Consider the following 24,620-nt stretch of genomic DNA (forward strand, 5'->3'; position numbering starts at 1 on the left):
AACGTTAAAGCCTAGTTGAGGATTATGCATGAAGAGTGAGAGGATTATGACAGGAGACAGTTCTTAGCCTGATGAGCAGCAAACTCAGCTTCCCAGATAAAGGAAATTGCATGTAATGCTCCCATACACACTGGAAGAAAATGCTGCAAGCTTCTGCTAGATGAGAAAGATATGGAAGTCAAAATCTGTGGGATGAAGCCTTCCCATGCAAAGCCAACAACTGTTACAGGTATCTCTCTGTCTCTCTGTGTGTACACAGCTGAAATTAACACATTTTCTTTACTAAGTGGATTGCAGTTTGCCATATTTTTTCATTTATCTATGTACTGTCAGTAACAGAATGCAATTTTCCACCATCTCTTTTAAGTTCTTGCTATCAGCATATCTGTTTTCAGGCTTTTTGCTTGATACCGTAGGTTAGACTGTTGGTGAGGAGCTGAACAAGAGATAGTTATTTAAAAAGCCAGGAGATAAAGAAATGCATGCAATTTGTTGAAACTTATTGCACATGAAGGAATGCCGTCTTTCTCCAACTTAATGTGGACTACACAACTCCTCTGTGTGCCCCAATGGGGAAGTAACAGCGAGATGGCACATTAATATTGAAACTTCTGTGACGTTTCCATGCTCGCAGTAAAAGTTCTCCATGTCTGTGATTTGCCCTCATTCATTCCAGTTCAGGAAAGCCCTTGTGTATATGCTTAAGCTCTGCTGAAGTCAACAGGATTTCAGAACAAGCTTAAAGTTAAGAATCTATCGAGAACTTTCCTGAACAGGGATCTGTGCTTATTGCACTTGGTTCAATCAACCCATGAGATTTTGGTTTCTGAGTTTTTCAGCACAAGAATAGAAAGGGTATGTTTTGTGCATTAAGATCAGTTCTTTCTAATATTTCTAGTGTATGAAAATGTTTGGAGAGTGGTACAGAACAATTCATTCTGAAGAGACATAATTGTATATTGTATGTATGCAGACATACATGTCTACACTCAGAAAAAATTTTGCTCAGTATTGAAGACATATTCACCTTTGTTTGGATCAATGCTGTGGTTGACTACTTCTGTAGCACAGTGTCCAGAATAACTGAATTATCCATGAAAGGTATACTGTCCATGTGAATGGCACACAGTCATTATGACAAGTGAGCACTATTCCGCACCCAGTGAAGTCCTTGTTGAGTGTACTGAACTAAATGCTCCATACTGCTGTGCAAGGTGATAGGTCCCATCAATGCATCCAAGTCGTTAAAAAAATCTACAGGGGAAAAAAAGATTTGGCATCAGAAGAGTGAAGCTGTATTTGCTACTTGTCACCCTTTAATAGATTTTATTCTCTTGCAAATTGAGTCAAGCTGAACATTTCATGGGAATGAAAGTTTAGTGCTGGTGAGATTAATTTTAAAGCCCTGTGGTTCATGATGTTACAGACTGATGCACAACAATTTTCATTTTCAAGAACAAAACAGTGAGTTCTTCGGCTTTGCTTTTCATTAATTTCCATTGAGTCTTGATAAAGCAAACAGCTGCTGGGCAAGATTTATTTTGAGATTAAGGACAACTAAATCAAAAAGTCTACACACCAGTGTCTATCTATACATATGCTAGATATTTAAGCTACCACAACAGAGAAATAGAGGCCAGTACAACATGGTCAAAGCCTAACTTAATTCAGTTACCTACTTAGAGGCACATAGTGCCCTTTTGAGATGCTCTCAGGCAGTGGATACATATAGCCTGGACTGGCAGACCTAATACAGGACGTACAGGAGACTTCTGGAGTGGCAGTGTAGGTAAGCATACCTCAAATGGCATTTGGCAGCTATGCTTAGACAACTGAATTGTACCCGTCTCCCCTTCTGGGTGTATGGAACAGCTCTCTGGGCTCTGCTGTTTGTATTGAACAAAGCTCCATCAACTGCAATGGGAGATTAGCCCCCCAACTCATATATACACACCAACACATAGGCATCCTCATTTTGATTTGAATCCTGCCCATGCCCCAGCCTTAAATACACAAATTAGCCTGAAAACCAGGGAATACTTTATCACCAAATCAGATGCTGGGACACCTGCTCATGGAAACCAGTTCAGCTAAGTTTGCTCTGAAGACAGAGCAAGGCACCTCGTTCCCCTCTGTGTCTGCTCGGACGGGGGCAGGGCTAGGGGTTGTTCATTCCTTCTGCAGAGAGGAAGTGTGCTCCTGATTTTTGACATGGTCTAGCTAAATGCATTCCGTCCAGCTCCACGACTTTGGGGGGCAGGAAGCTGCCTTGCCTCCCACAAACCCTTCTCTCCAGAATGACACAGATGGCAGTGAATGCTACCCACAACTTTTTGTTGGAACGGGTCCAGAGGACAGTCATGAAGCTGATCAGAGGGCTGGAGCACCTCTCCTATGAGGACAGGCTGAGAGAGTTGGGATTGTTCAGCCTGGAGGAGAGAAGGCTTCGGGGAGATCTTATAGTAGCCTTCCAGTACCTAAAGGGGCCTACAGGAAAGATGGGGAGGGACTGTTTACAAGGGCAAGTAGTGACAGGACAAGGGGTAATGGCTTTAAACTGAAAGAGGGTACATTTAGATTAGAAATCAGGAAGAAATTCTTCCCTGTGAGGGTGGTGAGACACTGGAACAGGTTGCCCAGAAAAGCTGTGGATGCCCCCTCCCTGGAAGTGCTCAAGGCCAGGTTGGATGGGGCTTTGGGCAACCTGGTCTAGTGGAGGGTGTCCCTGCCCATGGCAGGGGGATTGGAACTAGATGATCTTTGAGGTCCCTTCCAATCCAAACCATTCTATGATTCTATGATTCTATGTCTGTGACCTGTTTGTCACCAGTCCTGACCAGGCAAATAAAGAAAAAAAATCAGATGCTTCTGAGTGCAACAGCTATCAAAATTGCCTTTTCGGGCCGTTTTGGAACAGACTGAAAAAAAAATCACCTCTGCAGTTCTACTTTGCAGAGAGGATTCCTATCAAAATAGTTATTTTCCTGATCAAAATCATGTGACAGTCTTCTAGAATAGCCTATTGCCTTGACTCACTCACCTCTGTTTTCCTTGGCCAGGTTGTCAGCCATCTCCCAGTAGTCATAGCTGTGCAGGATGCTGTTTGTGATGCTGACGTGGTTGGCGGCCATCTGATGAATGCGCTGCGGGATGCTGATGATGGGAGATGGGGAAGGGGCCCCTGTGCTCCCCTGGGATCCTACAGAGCTGACTGGAGAAGGGCTAGGGGACATGGGTGATGGAGTTCCTGTGCTCCTGGAAACAGATGTTAATACAGTTACTTAAAAGGTGTTGGGATTAAAAACATGAGAATATTAGAACATATTGCAGGTAAGAAAAGACAGTTTCTGACTGCTAATCTGATATAAGTTTCTGTGCAACTTACTTTCCACTGGCACCCCAAGGAGATGGGTTCTGGGCAGCTTTTGATGAATTCTATAGAGGAAAAAATAATTCACAATGCATATAATTTATATAGGACTATGAAATGAAGAATATTAAACAGTATGAAAAAAAAGAAATGTAAAGAAAAAAAATTGTGCAGATAGCATTCAAGTCTCATGATGCAATAAACCCACTCAGCCTAGTCTGGTGCTGTGATGAAGCAGCGCTGCAGCACAGACTCAAATCACAGTCTATTAAACACCCTGGGATGGGAACTGATTAGGAAAACATGTTAGTTGAAACTGAAACTTTTCACAGAAATCCTGGGAGGTCAGAAGAAAGTACTGCTAGGACTCTTTGTGAGGTTTAGGCTGCAATGTCTTGTGATAGAGAAACCCAGAAGAATTTCCTCCCACTCTCTTGCCCCCAAAGACAAATGCCATTCCCCTAGCACCTGCGAGACTCCACATGTCTGCTCAGCCTGGCTGACTACGGGGATGTGAACCTGAGGCTCCCTCCGTTCAGGTGGGTGTTTTAACCACCAGACTCAAGAACCTCTCTCATGATTCCTCCTCTTGGAGCTGTTCCCCTTCGTCTGAATACAGCAGCATTCACAGGGCCAGAGAGACTGCCCTTGTAGACTGGTGGTTTTTCTAGCTGACGAATGTCCCCAGAAGGGGACATTACATCATTTAGTGTGATCTCTTGTACACCTGCAGTCATTAAGACTCTCAGTGGTATACTGTACTTAGGCTAAAGAATTCCATTGCTTGAGGAGAGACTACCTTTGCAGAGCAGGAAAAATTCAGGTGTCCACAATAATGGAAACTAAATAGCTAAAATGATTCTAGTAGTTAATCAGCAAGAGCTGGTGGGAATTTACTGGCAGGTTCCTGCCCGTTTGACTTGTGGAAAAACTCCTCTCTGACCTCTGTTTGACCTGTGGAAAAACTTTTCTAGTCCATCTGTGGTGGGTTGACCCTGGCTGAGGGCCAGGTGCCCACCAGAGCCGCTCTATCACTCCCCTCTTTCATTAGACAGGGGAGAAAAGGTAAAACTTACGGGTCGAGATAAGGACAGGGAGAGATCATTCTCTAATTATCATCACGAGCAAACCAGACCGAACTTAGAGAGGGAATTCATCTTATTTATTACTAAGCAAAACAGAGCAGAGGAATGAGAAATAAAACCAAAATCTTAAAACACCTCCCCCCACCCCTCCCATCTTCCCGGGCTCAACTTCACTCCCGGCTTCAACCTCCGCCCACCCCCAGCGGCACAGGGGGACGGGGAGTGGGGGTTACGGTCAGTTCCTCACGCGGTGTTTCTGCCGCTTCTTCATCCTCAGGGGGAGGACTCATTGTTCCCCTGCTCCAGCGTGGGGTCCCTCTCACGGGAGACAGTCCTTCACGGCCTTCTCCAATGTGAGTCTCCTCCACGGGGTGCAGACCTTCAGGAGCAAACTGCTCCAGCGTGGGTCCCCCACGGGGTCACAAGTCCTGTCAGCAAACCTGCTCTGGCGTGGGCTCCTCTCTCCACGGATCCACAGGTCCTGCCAGGAACTTGCTCCAGCGCGGGCTTCCCACGGGGCCACAGCCTCCTTCAGGTGTCTCCACCTGCTCCGGCGTGGGGTCCTCCACGGGCTGCAGGTGGAATCTCTACACCCCCTCATCCTCCCTCCATGGGCTGCAGGGGGACAGCCTGCTTCACCATGGTCTTCACCACGGGCTGCAGGGGAATCTTGCTCCGGCGCCTGGAGCACCTCCTCCCCCTCCTTCTTCACTGACCTTGGTGTCTGCAGATGTTCTTACATCTTCTCCCTCCTCTCTCTGGCTGCAAAAGCTCTCTCTAACTGTTTTTGTCTGTCTTAAATATGTTATCACAGAGGCGCTGATTGGCTTGGCCTTGGCCAGCGGCGGGTCCGTCTTGGAGCCGGCTGGCATTGGCTCTGTCAGACACAGGGGAAGCTTCTAGCAGCTTCTCACAGAAGCCACCCCTGTAGCCCCCCCCGCTACCAAAACCTTGCCACGCAAAACCAACACACCATCCCATCCGCAGCCTCATATTCAGCAATGGCCAGCCTCTGATTCTTCAGTGGAACGTGACCTGCTTGCATCCTCCCCTGAAACCATACATGTAGATAATTGTGTGCTGGAGAACAACTCTCCCTTCTTGACAACCACGGGAGACCAAGTGAAGCCCTGCAGCTTGAGATCCATTTGTGAATATTGTCTGAAGTTTATTTTATCTTATTCTTTTTAAAAAACATAGCTAGTCATATAGAAATCCTAAGACACTATTTATACTCCTTGTTCTCCTGTGTCCTGTTCTAATGCAGGTCTCCAGTTAGAAAAACAGATTCTGTTTCAGGGTTTCAAGACTGAATTTTCTTAACTTCAGTGCTAGCTTTTGGGTGTTTTTGGTCCCATGCCAGCAAAACTGCATGTTGCCTGGTATTATCAGCTCTGTTTCCATATGCACAATGATCACATCCTCTCTTAACCTGTTCTGCAGTAAGCGGGGCACATCTCCTGAGCATCTCTTCAAAAAGTTTGTTTTCTCAGTTTTGATGTGTCCTCTGAACTGCCTCTTGTGTTCCCACATCTTTCATGTGCACACCAACAGTGGCTGTATTTTAGCAGTGATGCCATCAGTGCTGTTTGTGCCCTGCCGTTCTTCCTGCATTTTGACACCAGGCCTTCTACGTCCCTGTTAAGTGGTATGAAAAATAAGCTATGTGGTGTCCCACAGGGGGTTCTTTCTTCAATGGGCTGCTTTTTTTTTTTTTTTTTTTCAGGAAGAGGTAAGGTGTGAAAGGAAAAAAATGAAAAGTTCTCATTTACCATCCTAAATAGAACCAACCTGGGAATCCTCGGCATGTGCTCATCTTACAGAACAGGTTGGTTTTTTTTTTTCTCTTTTCATTTCTGATCTGTCTCAGAGCTCCTGGCCTTCATCTTTCTGGTGTAATGGAAACTGAGTACATGTTATTTGCTTACAGAGTTGGAGGCAGGAAAATATGAAAATTGAAATGGAGTCAAAGATACTTCCACTGTAATAGAAGTCAGCCTCTGCCTTACTGTGCAACTTCCCACATCTTTTTTCTCGTGTTTTAGGTATATTACTCCAGCTTCCTCTCAGTTCTGCATCAGAAAGGTGGGGGTAAGGATTCTAAAGACTGTAATGTTGTAAGGGCCCATCTCTTATCCCACTTTGCTTACTGCTACCCAGTCTCCTAATTTCTTTATGCTCTCAAATGTGTCTGGCCCCTGAATATCTGTGGCTTCTTTGCAATTCTCTGCTGTGCTAATTTTTTTTATAATGGAAATAAAATACTTAAAAGGAGATTTAAATAATAATTTTTTTCTTTTCGAAAAGAAAACTGTGTCTAATTTTCTCTGCAAATGTGTGTGACAAGGTTTAAAATCTTTCTTTGATTGATAATATATGTGGAAGTTCTTAATGCAGTCAGCATTTCACGTCACTTGGTTTTGAAAGCTTTTAGATACCAAATATGAAATGAGTGGAGAATTGGCTTGTTTTCCACTGAAAATTATAGCAAATGGATTTTTTTCCCATTTTTACTTTCAAAGGTGAGAATATTTTCTAACGTGAACCTACGCTATCATTATATCAGAAGGAGCTCTGCAAAAACCCAAGCTCATTTTGGCTATAGCAGAGTATAAGTCCATTTTATATTTGCTGTGAAACAGTTTCTGCCTGTTAGTAGGAGACATTTTACATGGTTGGGAGCCTGACCATCCTGTTCTTAATGCAGGTATTCTCTGAACTGGTAAAGAAAAATAAAGTGCTGTAATAGGCACATATTTCTTTCCCCTGAAATCCAGTCATTGTTAGAGAAACATAACATGTTGAATTATATATTGCTAAATTTTTAGAAGCAATTACAGTGACTTCAATTTCAGTTTGACAATAACGGATCTGTCAATTTCCTTCACTGTCTTCATGTGTTCAGAATCTGGTCATGAGCATTCGTGCTTGTATTTGAATTTTTTTATTAACAAAACGTCAAAGGATGGATGTTTTTCATTTCAAGGTACCTCCCTCTGCAAAAAAAAGCCCACCAACAGATGAGCCCTGCGTTCAAAGACAAACAGCTGTTTGGGTCCTCCAAAACAGTTTGTTTTAAAGCACTTGTATGTTCATATTTTTTAATTAGAAAGATGAAGGCTAATTTTGTGTTTGTAGATCAAATGCTGGATGGACTGACTGCTAGGTGGGCTCCACCTGAAAGGTTTTGCTCCTGAGATACTTTCCAGAGAAAGGTTGCCTGTCAAAATGTACTAAAATACTATGAATGACTTCCTGTCTTATTCCACATAACCAACGTTTGGACCTGGCAGAGAGTGGAAAACAGAAGCAATAGCAGGAAAAGCAAAGCACGAAGGGGAAACCACCAGTGCCGTGTCAAGAACGTGGCAGGTGATTTGGTTGCCCTCCAAGGCTTTCATACAACTCCCACTGAAGTCAGCGTGGGCTGTTTGCAAGTTTCTTGGGTGAGAACATGTCCCACTGCACTGTCCTACCTATCGATGCTGCTAAGCGGAAGCCCTGCAGCTGAGGACTGATCTAGATCAAAGTCTTCAACTCACAGGTAGTCTAGTGGGAAGTGTAATCCTGGAGGGGATACTTGGAGCAAAATCATAGAACCATAGAATGGTTTGGGTTGGAAGGGACCTTAAAGATCATCTAGTTCCAACCCCCCCTGCCATGGGCAGGGACACCCTCCACTAGACCAGGTTGCTCAAAGCCCGATCTGGCCTGGCCTTGAACACCTCCAGTTTGGAATCTGCAAAACCTATTCGCAACAGAGCTGGACAGCACTGGACATCTGACCAAGACTAATCTGAAAATACCTGTTAGTTAGCACAATAAAGTTCTAATTCTTCATGAAGGGACATGATGTGTATATTGCAAGGAGAGGCCCTTGTGAAAACAAAAGAACTGACTAGAGAATCAGATGTCGCCATGGGAGTCTATGGTAAAACTCCCACTGACTTCACAGGAGAAGAATAATCCCAGCACAGCTACTGTTTTAGTAAGAAGCCCTATTTCCTGTAATGACACACTGATTTTAAAACATGTAATAAAGATTGCACCTTGAAATACTCAATAAGAGCTTTCGAATACTTGACTGCATGGTCTCTCTTGAGTCGAAACATCCTCCAGTACAGAAGAGCCAGGCAGCGGTAACTAGAACAAAAGGGAGAGCAGAAGGTAAAGGGTGCCCCCTGAACAGTAATCCCAATTAATTATCTTAAACTCAAAGTAACATGAAGTCGAAGGCTGATGGCACCTTGCTTACTGTTATTATCACCATTTGTTTACAGTACTTCACACTTTGCCATGGATTCATGAGCAAGACTAGTTATTATGGCCAGAACAGGTCACACTGACAAATGCTACCAGTGAGGTACTAAACAAACCATAACCTGAAGGATTTGCAGGGTTGGGGGTTCCCAAGTCTTGACTCTGGCTTGAAGTCTGCAGGTTTGTCCCATGAAAAGGTCATTACAGGCCTGGAACCCAACTGAGGCATTTTTTTATTATCATTTCTTGTTGTAAATGCAAAGGCAGCCTTTTGGGATATCTTATCCTGGGACTTTATTATAACAGCCTGGAGTCTGTATAATGAACTAGAGTCATCCCGGGTGTGTTTTGTGTACACCTACTGGTCTCTTCCAGCAGCTGGAGATAGTTGGGAAATGGAAACCTCGGACCTGCACAGATTTCACTGACCAAGCTCCTTTGTGGGAAACCAGAACGGGGATTGTGTTGGAGCCCAGAGGCTATTCCTAGGCCACCACCCCGATTTCTTCCCCAGAGGAAAGCAGCAGTGGGCTGAAAAACTCAACGTGGTGTACTGGAACTGTCTGCCCTCGTGCTCCTCGTTAGTCTGCAGAGTGCTGCACACCTTTAATGCTATGTAATTAAATGAGAGTAATAGCTATTAACTATAATTATACATCACAATAACTGACGATCAGCATTCAGGACACACAAACTCTTTTCTTCACTATCGGCTTCAGGTGCACCGGTCTATTTTCTGAATCAAGACTCTTTCTAGCAAGCTTTTTGATCAGCAAGTGTGGGATTGCCCCACATTAACACAGCCTTCAAAGCAAAAATCTGGTGTGTTCTGCTTTTCCTTTGGCAGCAGAGGCCTTATTTTTAAAAGCAGTATTTAGTCTTGGAGCCAGCCTGAAGCACCGTAAGATGGCTTGAGTTTGGAAGCCCAGAGTGCTCCCCAGACCCAGGAGCTGCCCAAACCTCAGCAAACCCCATGAATTAGCAAATTACTCTTGAAAAAAAAAAAAATCCCAGCCAGGGTTTCTCCACCGGTTTGCCTCCTGTCCTAAAGGCAGAAGGTGAATTTCTGCCTTTGGCCGCTGGAGGACAGTCTCTCCTTAGGAGAAGGGGAGCCGGGTGAGCCGGCTGCCTGGCAGCCAGCCCGGCGGGCTCTGGGAGCAGCCGGGGGATGCGGTGGCCTCGCAGCCACCATAACTCTCACTCTGTCACCTTCACAGGTACAGCGCATATGCAAATGGTGTCAGCTCATCTGCCGGCTGGCAGACGGTGAGTTAGGGTTGCAATTCATCGCCCAGAGAAGGCACCGTCTGCTTTCCCTCGCGCTGACCTTTTCTGCTGAAACAGATGCAGCGGCTCCGTGAATTTTGGATGCCGTTCCGCACGCAGAGAAGCGCTCTGGCAGTTCTGAGCGACCCTTCGTGATATGGCTTTCTTTCTTTCTTTTCTTTTTTTTTTTTTAACTGTTCTTTAGTCGTTTTCCCACCTAAGCGTTTTTAAAGCAATTGCCGTGAATGCATTCTGTGCTCCTCCCGACGGCACAGCAAACCAGTGACAAAGAAAGGGCATTTTAAAAAAAAATTGCGTTTCTGAATACTTTGTTCTTTTTTATACAAATGCTTAATTAGGACTCCTTATTTATGGAGGCTAAAGATGCATTTCGTTTCGATTTTTAACAGATGGTTAATAGATGTTAAAAATACACTTGCTGATTGTAAATGTCCACTTACTGAGAATCAGTAACCACGTAATAGGTATTTTATGTATTAACTATGTAGATATTAAATTAAAATTTGATTTTAATAACACTTTAGTATTTTACCAGCGATCAGCAACCATCCTATAGAATCTAAGGTGCGTGCATATATATCTAGAAATCTCAATTTAGAAGGTAATCCAAGAGGCTTAATTATCAGCATCACCATATCTCCCTTCATATAATGTAAATATAATTTATGATTATTGAGCCTAAAATGTCAGTCACAAAAGAAATTACCGAGCTATTGGTATAAAAGTACATCACTCATAAAAACAACAAACCATCAGGCATTTAAAAATTAATTATGCTGACGTACCATAGCTGACTTGTCACAGTCAATAAGTATGAATTGCTTATTTACAGAGGCAGAATGCAGACCTGGTACAGTGATACAAGGGCTGGACCTTCCTGGAGCAGAAAGTATTCTCTTAATTTCAATAGACAACATAATCTTATCTGGCTGCGTCCAGCATCTGATTTTCAAGAACTGGCTGACTGCAGAAAAGAAGCCTTTTGAGGAAATCTTGATCTACTAACCATAATGCTGCCAGCTGTTTGTCTTCTGGTGTGGCGTTGGGGCCTGAGTGGGTTTTTAGTCTCACTGCATACCTTGAGCAAAAGGAAAAAAGCCAATGTGAGTTAACTGAGACGGCTTTATATTACTGATCAGAGAGCTAAGCTGGCCGATGTCATTTGATCTGATCCCTTATACATATTTGCTCAAGTTACCAAACATGCATATGTTTTTCCGGTTGTGTTTTGGAGCTAGTTTGCCAATAACAGTGCCTCGCTGCACTCTTTAAACAGCAGTAACTCCGTTGAACATCCGTCAGTCCAGACGGGAGCCTAGCTGGTGAGGTGTTGCTGTCCTACCAAAATAACCTCTGCTGCTGTGGAGACCCAGTTACACAGAGTTCATGCAGAAAGGTTTTCACAGCGTTTGAAGGCAGGCGACAGCCTGCCCTGAAGCTAGTGCTGCCCTCACCCTGCCAGTTCTGAGCGTGTCTACCCAGATTTGCTCCTCCAAGCAGAGCCGAGCAGAGGGGGAACATGTGGCTCAGAGCTATTTTTGCTCATATGACATTACATTCAAATTCTATAAATATTAAACATCCACAGAGGTAGCACTGCTGTTTCAAGAGTGTATGTGCTATGCAATCACAAATTAGTTTCTGGAAATCTCAGCTTCCAGCTGAATACCTGAACAATGGACAAGGTTAGGACAACACATAGCACTTCTGGGCTTGCTTCCAGAAAAATACCTGTTCCCCATAATTAGCTGCTTGTGTTTTTTCTTATCTTTGTTTTCAAACTTTAATGCTGATACCTGTGCAAAGATTCGGTATGAATGTTTTGTTTCAGCAAGCATACCTAGTAAACCACTTATTTTTCTGAGCTGCAGCAAGTGAGATCAACAGCAAGTCACACTACAACACAACCACAGCTATACACATTATTGAAAGCTATGGATCTGCAAGCAAAATTCATTTCCAGACTTAGGACCACATATTTACTACCATGAAAAAAGACAGGGCAGACAAAGAAAGAGCTTTCTGCCTTTTGAAAAAAAAAAAAAAGGAAGAATTGCAGAGATGAGGTGTACTATTCTCTTACTGAAAAAAAGACTTGGTTTTGTTTAATAACCTTCCAGTTAGAAAGCTGGCCTCAGTCCACTGAAATGCATGAGAAGACAGCCCTAAGTGGAATAAAATGCCAATGGAATTATTAACGTGCAAAAAAAATCATTGCATCAACACTACATCCAAAAGAATGCAGTTGTTTTAGAAGCTTTGCTCCACTATGAATATGATTAAAAATTAAAATGTTTTACTTCCTATGAACTTAGTCCTGACAAGAGCTGCGTGGTTGACTGTCCTGAGGAATGATGCCGTGGTCACTGGCAGTGCAGCTTTCTCTGCGAGTGTGTCCAGGCTCACTCTCTGGCAGAGAGAGTCACTCAGCTGCTGGGATGATTTTGACCTTTGTGTTCTCTACCGACATTGTCAATAATATTATCTATTAGTACCAACTATAAAGGAGGAAAGGAGATAAGAGACAAACTTTCTTCATAGGGACTGAGGGTGAGACTGAATTTGAGACCGTCCTGTTTGAAGAGCCATGAAGGTGACTAAATGTAGTGTGAGCTGGACTGCTTTTGGGACTCCACTGGCATACACACCAAATGGACCCTGAGTGTCCATTTTTCTATCACTGTTCAATCTTCTTTCAGGTAACCATTAACCTGCAGTCCTAAACGTTGTAACAGTCTGCAAACTACCACTCCATGAGAATGGTTTGGTATTATACATTATTATTTTTTCCTTTTGAGTAGCATGGCACTTATACCATGAAACTCTTGAAGAAATTTGCAACTCAAGTAATATGAAAAGGTTTGGGTTTTTTCTTTTTTTTTTCATTCTACACAGTTTCCTGATTTAATTTCCATAGAAATCACAGATAATACACACATATTATATATGACTGACCAGGCACTTGGGAGGGCCTCACTTCTCCCTTTTTACTGTATCTAGGGAATTACGCGATAATATAGATGAGCATGTTTGCACAAAACAGAGTAACCCCTGAGGTCATCTCTTCCCTTCCTACCTGATGAGTTCAACTGTTTCTGAATACATTGTATAGGGGGATTTAGATTCCATTGGGCCTTGTTCCATTGCATTTCCACACTCAATAAACGATAGTGCTGCTTCTGCATAATTCAGTGCCTTTCCAAACTTTTCCACCTAGAGGGAAAAAATAAGGACACAGAGAAATAGTGTAATCATCAAGATATGGTTACATTTGATGGGATTTTCTCAATGTCAATTGTAAACTTGATGCAAGTTGGTATATCTTCAGATTCACAAATTTTCCTATGAGAAAGCTAGACCCCATCAAACCCTGTGCATCAGTGAAAATTGTAAGATACAGAGCGTAGAGCTGAAAAAGGCTACAAAATGTTATTTGGACCACACTCATGTGTCCAAAGAAGGATCGACTCTGCTTAGGACATTCCTGACAGATCTTTGTCAAAGCTCTTCCAGTGCTGGAAATTCCACAAACTCATCAGGCCTTTTGCTCCAGCTTTCATTAAAAAGGGTTTCACATATGTTTGCAAATGTAGTTTTTCATCACTCAGCAAAGAAAGGTAATGATTATTGTGAACTAAGGGAATCAGAAATAATACTTTGACTACTAACTCTCTTATTCAAAGGATCATCTCTGTTCTCATGTCTTCTTTATCCCTACCATTTTCATCAGTGCTTGACCATACTCTCCTCTTCTCAGGAATTTGCTTTCTATATCCTCTTCCCCTTTCAGGGATTGCTCTGCTCCCTCAGCTTCTCCTGCCATCCTTTTCCCTTGCCCCATTTCTTCTCCTGTTTTCAGTACTTCTTTGACTCTCTGTGTGTGTACGTGTGTACTTATACAGATATACATACATATATGTCCTCAACAATGGTGTTTATGCAAATGTGCACATAATGCTCATATATGTACACTTACATACCACGTATCTGCTCTCAGAATTTTTTTGATGTGGATAGAGGTGCGTCATACTAATACCTCTGTGTCCTGACTTCTTTTTCCTTCAGACAGAACTCCTGCGGTACATAAAGCCTATTAATGGACTGGATGCATTTGGTTGAAATCTGATGCACACAGTGAAAGGTTAATGGACCTTATTCTTTTCCAAGGGATAAAGATTTTAAATAGTAACTTTGGAATGGCACACTGGCTTCAATCTATTTTAGGTTCTTATATGACTCCCATTGCGATCATACCAGAGAACTTCACAAACTTTTTATTATATTTTTCTCCCCAACGCTCTTCTGCGAGTGGAAGTGCTATTATCCCAATTTCACAGATGGGGGGACTAAGGAGCAGAGAGACTTAGAGTAATTTTCAGGCTGCTCACTCTAAGTGCCTATACTAGGTATTGCAGTGCCAAAGTAGGAGCTATCGAGCCCAGCAAGGTGATTCAAAGTGCCTGGAGGCACTTTGGCAATATGGGAATTCCTCCAGGGTCCCTACGCAGTTAAGGAGGGAGAGGAAGTACCTGCAAAGGGCTATTCACAAGGTGTAAGTAAGGTGCTGGTCCACTGCTTACAGAAGCTGAATGTGAAGGATGATTCAATCATGTAACACTGATGGGACGCTAGTTAAACTGTGCCTAAAAGTGACTTGCGTGCAGGAAACTTGTGGCAGAGCGGAGAATAATGCTTGCACCTCCTGTTTCTGAAAGTCTAGCATAAAAATATTTCTCTTCAGGCTAAGAATTTCCTTTGCATATTAAGTGATTTTTTCCATTCTGTTTAAAGCAACACACTAAAATGCACCATTTGTACTTCTCCACAATATTTTCTGATTTAAGACTCACTTTAGAGTAAAATGGAACTGAATAAACCATGGAAATTTGAACTTATAAACTCAGGTAGAGTGTAAAACTCAGTGTCCTAAATTAAGGCCTGCTTCTGCTTCTTTGGCCTTTTTACATTCTGTACAGCTGAGAAAAAGAGGTGAAGAAACAGAGGCTCTGAGTTACCTTTCTTCTTTCCTGCTGCTGTGACAACAAAGTGTTGTATGACAGGGCAAGGCAGGACTGCAACTACTCCCACCTGTGAGACAGCCACATTAATGCAGGGGCCCATCCCATATATTGCATCTGCCATCCCAGAGGCCTAGTGCTGGCTTATTCATAGTGCTGGACAAACATAGCCTTGGAGAAAGCTGAGAGATGGCTAAGCGGAGCTCTCCCGGAGCACTGCGTACTTTGTTGCACCCATTTGTTTGGGAAGACAAGCATCCCTTTAGTGGTCCATATAACCTCGCATTCCCCTTTCTCAGGAGGGTCTTACCAGCTACATTTTTAGACAGGTCAAAGCCAGGGCCAAGAATCAGTTTGTTGCAACAGTCCTTTGTGTGCAAGGTGTTCCTCTGGGGTTACACAGATTCCTTGCGTGCTTCTGATTATATTAGGAAATGTCTGCCATGAAACCTGGATTCTTTTGGCACCGAAAAGCCAAAGCTCTTTAAAAGAAGTAAAAATACCTCAGCCACCAGACCAAATTTGGGGATACAATTATAGGACGTAGCCAGCTAGTTAAACTGACAAGATAGGTATGTGGATCCGTTACACAGCCTCCATTACTATAGTTACTAATTAAAGCAAAGGAATAAATGGAAAGTTTTATTTATCCAGGCCTTTATCTCAGTAAGTCATTATTTGCTAAGTCATAGTTTATTGGGCTATGAACATTTGATTATATAAACATTTCTTAATTTAACAAGCCTAGCCATGCTTATAATAGATTTTATAATTACCCCAGCAATACTGCACTGATGAAGAAACTGCATTACAAAAATAATTTGGAGCAACATAACTGGAAAGAAAATGTTCTCACCATTGCATCTGCTTTATGCTTCTTCCGTTTAGCTTCCTGCATAAAGTAATCTGCATTGCGTGGCCTACCAGGGGAAAATAAGAAGACATTTTATTATTTTCTGAAGTGCAGAATATTTTCAAGTTATTTTCCCCTTATTTTAAACCTGATTTGCAAACATTTTTTATGAAGAAAATACACTTATCATGTAACCATGCATCTTCTATTTCCAAATTGCTGCCTGTGGAGACAATAGCATTTATGGCTGTTCTCATTCTTTAGAAGTCAGTGATTCAAAGCAAAAAAAAGCTAATAAAATGCGTTTTTATGGATTATATAAACCGCTTTCCAAATTAGTGAAGTTTTGATCTGCAAAACGGATACAAGCGGAACAAGATATTCCATCTTCCCCTTTCCCTGGTGCTTGCTTACCTCTTTTTCTGCTCCTCTCTGTACACTGTCATTTGCCTTGGCTTCTCCCTCCTCTCAAAACAAGTGTGTGTTTAATCCCTCCACTTTGAAAACACGCATTGAATCTGTTTGCTTCCACAACTACTATCTCACCTCCCTTGTCCCTCTTATCTGTAAGTATGCTGAGAGTGCTGTTTACTTTTGCTGCCTGGAGTTCATCTCCGACTCAGTGCTGAGCTGCCTGCTGCAATTCCACTGGCATTGCTTGTGCCAATTTCTCCATTGATTTCTCCTCAAACAGATCTCAGAGACTCCATCCCTTCCTTAACCTACCTGACCTACTGACTGCAGGGCTCAAATTCAAGGGCTGTTTCTGATCCAGACTTAGCCACTTCCATTCAAACTGAAAACACAAACTGATGTCTTCTTGGCAATGTCTGGTCACCAACTCTGTTAGCTCCTCATGGCTGAAGCAAATTTCTTCATCTCCTCCCACAAGCTCTCCCTATTGCACCTTTCTCAGTCACTGTGAACTGCCATTTGCCATGTCATTTCAGGCCCTAACCTTGCGTCTTCAGACTCATAAAAGTCTTCACATTTCCTGACCCTGCAGATTCTTCGTCTCATATACATGGGGGATGGCCTTTTTCTTTCTCTATTCAGTTAAAATATGTCCTTGTTCTTCTCAGCTTATGCTGTGGTTACTGCCATATCCTCATCTATCTCAGAGAAGGAAGTTTTGCCTTGCAAAATAATTTTCTTAGTATTGGTTAGAGTGTCATCCCTTTGCCCTTATCTAATGAAAATGAGATATTCCTGAGTAGTCCAAGTATGAATTCTGATGTTCTTAACATTCATGCTTTTAAGTGCTTGACGTTGTAAATGATATGGTACTATTGCCACTCAGCAATCTGTTGTAGGTTAACCCCAGCAGGCAGCTGAGCTCCACCCAGCCACTCGCTCATGCCCCCCAGTGGGATAGGGGAGAGAATCAGAAGGGTAAAAGTGAGAAAACTTGTTGGTTGAGATAAAGACAGACTAATAGGTAAAGCAAAGCAGAACAAGGAATTCATTCACTCCTTCCCATGGACAGGCAGGTGTTCTCCAGGAAAGCAGGGCTTCGTCATGCTTAACGATGACTTGGAAAGACAAACGCCATCACTTTGAGTGTCCCCTCTCTCTCATTTTTCTCCCAGCTTTTATTGCTGAGCATGACGTCATATAGTATGGGATATCCCCTAGACTACTTGCTGTCGGGGCAGGGTGGGAAACAGAAAAAGCCTTGAGGCTGTGCAAGCACTGCTCAGCAAGAGCTAAAGCATTCCTGTGTTATCAACGCTGTTTTGGTCACAGATCCAAAACACAGCATCGTAAGAGCTACTGTGAAGAAAATTAACTCTATCCCAGTGCAAACCAGTACACAATCCTAACTAGGGCTTTTTTGAAACTGAGATTTCTCAGCACACTTGTTTAAAAAATGTTTTGTGTCAGTCAGAGAAGGTACAGATCTAAATAATGAAGTCAGTGGGATGGATGAGTAAAAAATTCCTGCTAATAGTAGTAAGAACATGCTCAGATCAATAACTGAGATCAGTGGGAGTAAGAGGGAGCCTCTTGACAAAAGAAGACAGCCATATGTACTTCCTCGAGACCATTCCAGTGCATTTACTTAGTCTGTTTCCTTCTACTTAAGTGCACACGCTTTCAAGGACATTTAATTGCATCATGGAAGGTTAGTCAACCTTTTTTGAAGAGAAGGAAGGCTAAATATCACTACATGGAAATAAAATTCCAAGTCTGGCTAATTTTGAATGACCTCTGCCCTAAAAAGCTTGTTGATATGAAGAAAAACAGTTCCTTTGCTCCAACTTTCTTTAAAATATTATTCTCCTTCAGAATGGAATTTCCCCCCAGCTCACTCTAGCCAGTAGGTCAGAAATGGCACTAAAGACAGGTTTGTATCCCAGCATATCATAACCTACTGCAGCTGCAAATACTTCCTGTGCCCTGCAAGATGCTAACATTATCTTAATAATACAAACCATCTGGATTTGGTCTTGGTCAATGTCCTGGTTTCAGCTGAGAGAGAGTTAATTTTCTTTCTAGTAGCTGGTATAGTGCTGTGTTTTGGATTTAGTATGAGAATAATGTTGATAACACACTGATGTTTTTAGTTGTTGCTAGGTAGTTGTAGTGCTTACACTGTCAAGGACTTTTTGGCTTCTCACGCCCTGCCAGGTGCTCAGGAAGCTGGGAGAGCACAGCCAGGACAGCTGACCCAGACTGGCCAAAGTGATATTCCCTACCATAGAATGTCATGCTCCAGATATAACTGGGGAGGCTATCTGGGAGGCAGAATTGCTGCTTGGAAACAGACTGGGCATCGGGTTGTTTTTCTGCATGTGGTGAGCAACTGTGTTTGTGTATCATATTGTTGTTGTGTTGTTGTTGTTTTTATTATTTGTTATTACTATTATTATTCTTCTCTTCCTTTGTTATCCTATTAAACTGTCTTTATCTCAACCCATGAGGTTTTTTTTCCATTCTTCTCTCCATCCTCTTTGGCAGGGAGGGGTGAGCGAGCAGCTACCTGGTGCTTGGTTGCTGGCTGGGGTTAAACCGTGACAGTCAATAATGAAATATTAGACATTGAAACAGTGGCTGTGGCTTGATATAGAAAAAACCCTATGTTTTCACTCAAGACCATTGAAAGAATTCTTAAAAAATGTAAGTCAGTCCCATTTCTCCTTATCTTGTGCAATGACCTAGGGTAGATGATTGTTTACTATGAAGTGCCAAAAAGCAAAGCAGGGCAGAGCAAATCATCAAAACAGTGGTCTCATCTCTCTGAAATGATGAACCTTTACATGATCCTTTCAAACTCAGGTCATTAAAATATGTCCTTTGCAACATCCCCAACCAGCACTATATGTCTAATTTGCTTGTTTGAAGCATGGTAAGAGGCTGTAAAAACAAAGTGAGATAACACAATGTAATTATGGTCTACTTATTTATAAGTTAATTGTAAAATGGTTTTCAACTAGCAGGATTTATTCTCCTCAGTTATGATTAGCAATGAGGGTATTAGCAAGAGGCATGCACATTAGTGAGCCAAGAAGCTTGCTTTGAGGGCCCTGCTATGGCGTGGTTAAACATAATGCAACGTGCAAAACCTGAAGTCATAACTCTGTGCTAAGTCCAATTGTTTTTTGGGAAGCCTAATATAAAAAAGAAACCATTAAGAGGCTGTTTTAAAGCAAAACATATATATTCTCAGCATGAATGTATAGGTATTTCCATAGGAAAAATACAAGATTGATTTACAAATCAGGGGATACCTAACAGAACTTAAGATTCATTGGGAAAAAATAGATAGGGTGTGTTTTTTTCTAGTTTCTTAAACAGTGCTTGTTCAATAGTGTTAATAAACATGCCAAGTCAAATTCTGATCTCTTTATGCCATCTTCTTCAATTTATCACTACATGTTAATAAACTTTCTATTCAGATTACTAATGTGCATTTTGGGTGAAAATTAAAAGCTGAAATGTCCTATAGATTTAATGTATGTCTATTTATATTGCACACATTTCTTAAATCACTTCAGTAACACAATAAGGAGGTGCTTGGATTTTTTAATGTCAAAGAAAGGTTTCAAATTCAGTTTTGTTTAGATTCCCACTGCACATGAATACCATTTGTCTTTTTAAATCCAGTATACTAGTTTAAATTATTATATTATGAAGTAAAAACAAAAAAAAAGAAAAAAGAAAAAGATAAAAACCCTTCTTCTATAGGCTCTTTGAAAATAACAGGTTACTTCAGCTCATGTACATGTGAAGACATATGAGAAAGAGGATGCATAAATTCATTACTCAGGGTTGTTCTTTTGCACATTGCACATTTTGTATCTGTGAAGTTCACAAAAGATTGTTAATCATATTCTGATTTTATAGTGATTGAGAACCCTTATCTGTTACAAACTTCAAGGTTCATCCAAATTTCCTCTGTAACTTGGTCTTTTTAGTGAAATATGTGATAATTTCTGACTGGATAATTTGCAGGTAATGTCATTGCATACTAACTTCAGATACTATATGTTACTGTTGAGAGGCAGTATGTAGCTGTTACTGAGGAGAAGCAAATCTGTTTTCTCACTGATGAGATGCAGAAAGATCTGCGGCTAAACTCCTTTTCAGGTCTTTGGTTTAAGGTTTGCAATCGCTCTGCATATCACAGCCTTGCTACAGCCTGAGGAACCAGGGAATAGGGAAAAATTCTACAGGGTTAAAATGGTACCAGGCTACTGGTTGAACTGGAGTGGATGTGAGTAGTAGAAGAAGCACTGGAGCCTCTTTGTTAGGCTAGAAAGGTTACTGGTCATGAACGTAAACTGAAGTCCCATGGAAAATTATTCAGTGACTTCTGGTTTTCAGACAATTGAGTCAGATTCTCCTCTTAAGCTATTTACAACTGTATGTATCTATCGGTGTCAGCACTGTCACTCCAGATTTACAAAAATAATTCAGGCCTCTTTTTTTAAAAAAAGTAAAATTAAAAAGAAGTCTGAGTTCAAATTAACAGGTACAATCAAATGTTTTATCTCTACTAATAATCTTGACTGCACAAGAAAGTCTTTTGTTTCCGAATATCTGATTGTTGGTACTTTTGGAAATACAGTCCTCCTCAACAAAGCCAAAAAGGAGTTCTAATACACTGCTCTAATGCATCTCATATATCTCTCTGAAAGGCAAGAGAAAGAGCGTAAAGCATCAGTGCCAACTTAGTCAGGCTGCTGGTGAATTCTCCCTGGGATCAAGTGTCATTATGCGAAACTGGCTGCTCTCGAGGAGAATTTACCCTACTATGTTGATTGGGGAAAGCAATCAAGTACTGCTGGAACCAGTTCAACGCATTCTCAGTCAACACTAGCCAGTCACCTAGGCACTGCAACAGAATCCAGCCTTTTACAGAATAACCCCCCCACGGCTAGATCTGATAGTACAAACAAGGCCAGGCTTCCTTTTCAGCAGCGGCATTCAAACCATTTATGACTTTGACAAGGGCAGCCTCAGTAGCATGGCTGTGGCTGAATCCAGGATGAAATTTATCAAACAATCCGCTACTGTCCAGAATTTCTCTCACTCGCCTTGCCACCACTTTCTCTGGGAGCTTGTCGAAAACCAGCAGGAAAGACAGCGTTTCCATTGCTTGTTATGTTGCACGGGATCCCAGCGTGAGGTGAGATGGCTGCGGGCATCGTAATTACTCCCCTTCCAGAAGCAGCCTTTCAGAATTTCCGGGCTGTTGAGCTCCTAAGAGTGATGTTACCATTACCCAGGTGAAATGCTTGTGTGTGTATATGTTCCTCTCATCCTATTTAGCTCTATGCCATTACAGCATATCTCTGCCACCTCTGTCTTTTGCTGCCTTCTCTGAATTTAATTTACTCCAGTTTAGCAGATAATTGCAAAAATGTAAACTCATGCAGTAAAAAAAGGGAAGAGAATCAAACAAAGTGAATCAATAAAAGCCTTACTTCGTACAGTAATTTATCAGCATCTACTGCAACATAATCTCCTTGGAACTCAGCGCAACCGCTGGTATTTACAGAGTACGGTGTAGCTTAGACTCCAATATACAATTTTAATTATAACTGCATTCAAAAACACATTTTTCATCTAATTTTTATATTTTATATGAACTAAATACTAAACTATAGCATTTTCTGCTTAATTTACATAATCTACCACTTGTACATTATTTCTTACTGTGGTATGGTGCTTTATGAGGATACATTAAAAAAACCTAATAAAAGTTCAATTAAACATCATAAATGTAGCCAAGTGCATATTTTAATACCCTTCAGAGATAATGCTGCTGAAGTGTTATAAAAAACAAACTAGTGCTTCCTCAGTGTACAACAATTGCATGTAATAAAAGCAGCTTAAATCATAATTCTAAACATAAGACCAGTTTCATGACTTTACTAATCTAGACCCTAAAATGGTGAGTGTGCTGGAAGGGAGCAGAATGGCGATATAAGCAACTTTAAAATTTGATGAGAGCTAGGGACAAATCAGAAGAAACTGGCGTAGTCAGGCTTAGCCCATGCCCAGTTTTGAAGGTGTGCCAACAGGCCTTGAACTTTCAGTCCAAGAAGAGAAGAAAATCCTATAAGAGCAAGAAAACCACGTGAAGTGAAAGGCGGGAGTACGCAGCCCTGCCTATTTGCTGTTTCACACTGGGACGTGTCAGGAGCATGTCTGACATGTTGGATCACAGATGAAGGTGGTCATCTTGGGGGTAAAGGACAGAGCTGAAGCTGAGGAGGAGGTATTACTATACAAAATAGTGTTCTCCTCTGATGTATCATGGCCTCCCACCCATTCCACAACTTAAAATAAATGCTGTTTTATGGGACCTGGCAGTGCTGTGCCTGGGGCATGGCATGCATGGTGGCACACATGGCGGGGGAGAGCCCATGGCACTCTGCAAGGTGGGTACCCAGGAATGGGAGTCTCACGCTCACTACGGCAGACCCAGCAGGGGAGCGTACTAGTGGAGAGGGCCGAGGGAGTATTTGTGACCTGTTTACATGATAATGCTATAGGCATTTCAGAAAGACAAGAACAAAGGATCTGATTGGAGTCAGGCCAAATGTAAGAAAAATTTACTCAATCACGCAACTACAGAACTATTATCTTGTTGGGCTTAGTATAACAAGGTCAATAGCTTAGATTAGATGAATTGATGAATAGTGCAGATACCTAGAGAGGGAGTTACTGTTGCAAAAAATAGCAGACAAAATTAAAGCCTGGCACCTAATTTAAATTAAATGAAGAAAGATAAAGTAAGATTCCTATTTTGGCAAAAATGAAAAATCCCCCAGACTAACCATGTCAATACAGTGAAACATGAGAGACCAAGACAAAGAGTCAAAATCCACTACAAATTCCTGGGCACGACCCAGATTCATGACATAAAGATATCCATGTGAAATCAATATCTAGACTAAATCATGCAAGGGCAAAGTGTACATATGAAGAGAGCAGAAGGAAAGGAACTTGAGATTCTGTATTAAAAGCAGACGGGGAAAATGTTACATCCTTGCAGATAAACTACAATTGTGTCTCTTTTTTTATGTTAAATAGATACTCTGAAATCAACTAATTTCAGTCAAAGGTGGGTTGAAAGCCTTTACAGTCAGAAGTAGGGAGAGAAGGCAGGAACACAGCAGTCCACATCTATATTGTTTCAAAATGCCATGGAATCACACCCTGAATTCCCAAGAGGCAGCTGAAAACCAAAGGCAGAAAGGTCTTTCTAGGGGAGGGACTACCTGGCAGCCAGCTCCTATGTTCCCAGCTCTGACAAGTGAGAAGCCAAGGTGTGGGTGAAACTGTTGAGTGACAGTATGTGTGAAACCTGAGTCAATGAATGGGGTATCTACACTGAAAGGAGCAGGTGATCCTCAAACAGATACTCTGTCCAGGACTCTGTCCTGCAATGCCTTTCTAAGAAACTTAGAATCAGAGGATTTGAAAGAAATCATAATCAGGTGCTAGAAGACCAGGAAAGCATCTGATAGGGATTTTGAGAATTCATATTCCTCATGTGCACTAAGTCATCACAGCCCGTCTCCAGCTCCATGACTCATTGTTGGTTCTCAAGATGAACAGGGTACTCCCAGGCTAAAAATGAATTTGAACAGTCTATCTGTGATTCTCTAGGCTAAAGTGGTTATGATGCTCTCTAGTGTGGGTCGTTATCACTGGAAGATGAAAATATCCCTAGTATGTTGAAGGAATGAACAGGAAAGCTCCCAGGTTTCCTTGGGGGGATCACAGCCTTTGCACCCTAGGGCCATTACAGTGAGCCTTCTAGTCCAAAAGGAAAACTTCTGGGTAATTACATTGTGGAAAATGGACTTTAAGTACATTCTTCAAATGTATGTAAAGATGTTTTCCACTGCCACAGAGACAGCAAAGCTGACTTAGGAATTAAGCTGCAAATAGAGGCATTAGAATATCTCTTACACACCACACCTGTGAATCCTGGCATCAAGGGTGATGAAAACTCACAGTGCTCTGTGATCCAGCACAAGAAGACAAAACCTGAGTTACACTGGGATGGACTTTTAGCTCTTCAAGGACAAACCAGTGTTTGCTACCTAACCTGAGGAAAACAAGCTCTGTCAATAACCAGAGGTATGCTAGAACAGTAAATACCATGGAAAGTTAAATGAGACTTCCTCATATTCAGTACAAGACCTAGCCTAGTCAAATAGCTGCAAAGGGGTCTGGAGGGTGCTCATCACCTGCTGTAGGCATCTGCTCATTGCTCACCAGTTGCA

The 24,620-nt window shown here is 41.9% G+C and overlaps 1 protein-coding gene across 1 annotated transcript in view; it reads right to left on the bottom strand.

Moving 5' to 3' along the window:
* Positions 1 to 366: 366 nt before the first annotated feature.
* The window catches only part of AFF3 (ALF transcription elongation factor 3), a 330,669-nt gene continuing 306,415 nt past the window's right edge, over positions 367 to 24,620 (bottom strand). Inside the window, exons 15-21 of the mRNA XM_075738011.1 lie at positions 15,877 to 15,940; positions 13,079 to 13,215; positions 11,009 to 11,080; positions 8,505 to 8,598; positions 3,386 to 3,435; positions 3,041 to 3,255; positions 367 to 1,254 (exon numbers count right to left, since the gene is read on the bottom strand). Of these exons, the coding sequence (XP_075594126.1) occupies positions 1,133 to 1,254; positions 3,041 to 3,255; positions 3,386 to 3,435; positions 8,505 to 8,598; positions 11,009 to 11,080; positions 13,079 to 13,215; positions 15,877 to 15,940 (754 nt within the window). The 3' untranslated portion in view covers positions 367 to 1,132. The remainder of the gene's footprint in view (positions 1,255 to 3,040; positions 3,256 to 3,385; positions 3,436 to 8,504; positions 8,599 to 11,008; positions 11,081 to 13,078; positions 13,216 to 15,876; positions 15,941 to 24,620) is intronic.

This window comes from Balearica regulorum, chromosome 1, assembly GCF_011004875.1.
Source record: "Balearica regulorum gibbericeps isolate bBalReg1 chromosome 1, bBalReg1.pri, whole genome shotgun sequence".
NCBI lineage: Eukaryota > Metazoa > Chordata > Aves > Gruiformes > Gruidae > Balearica > Balearica regulorum.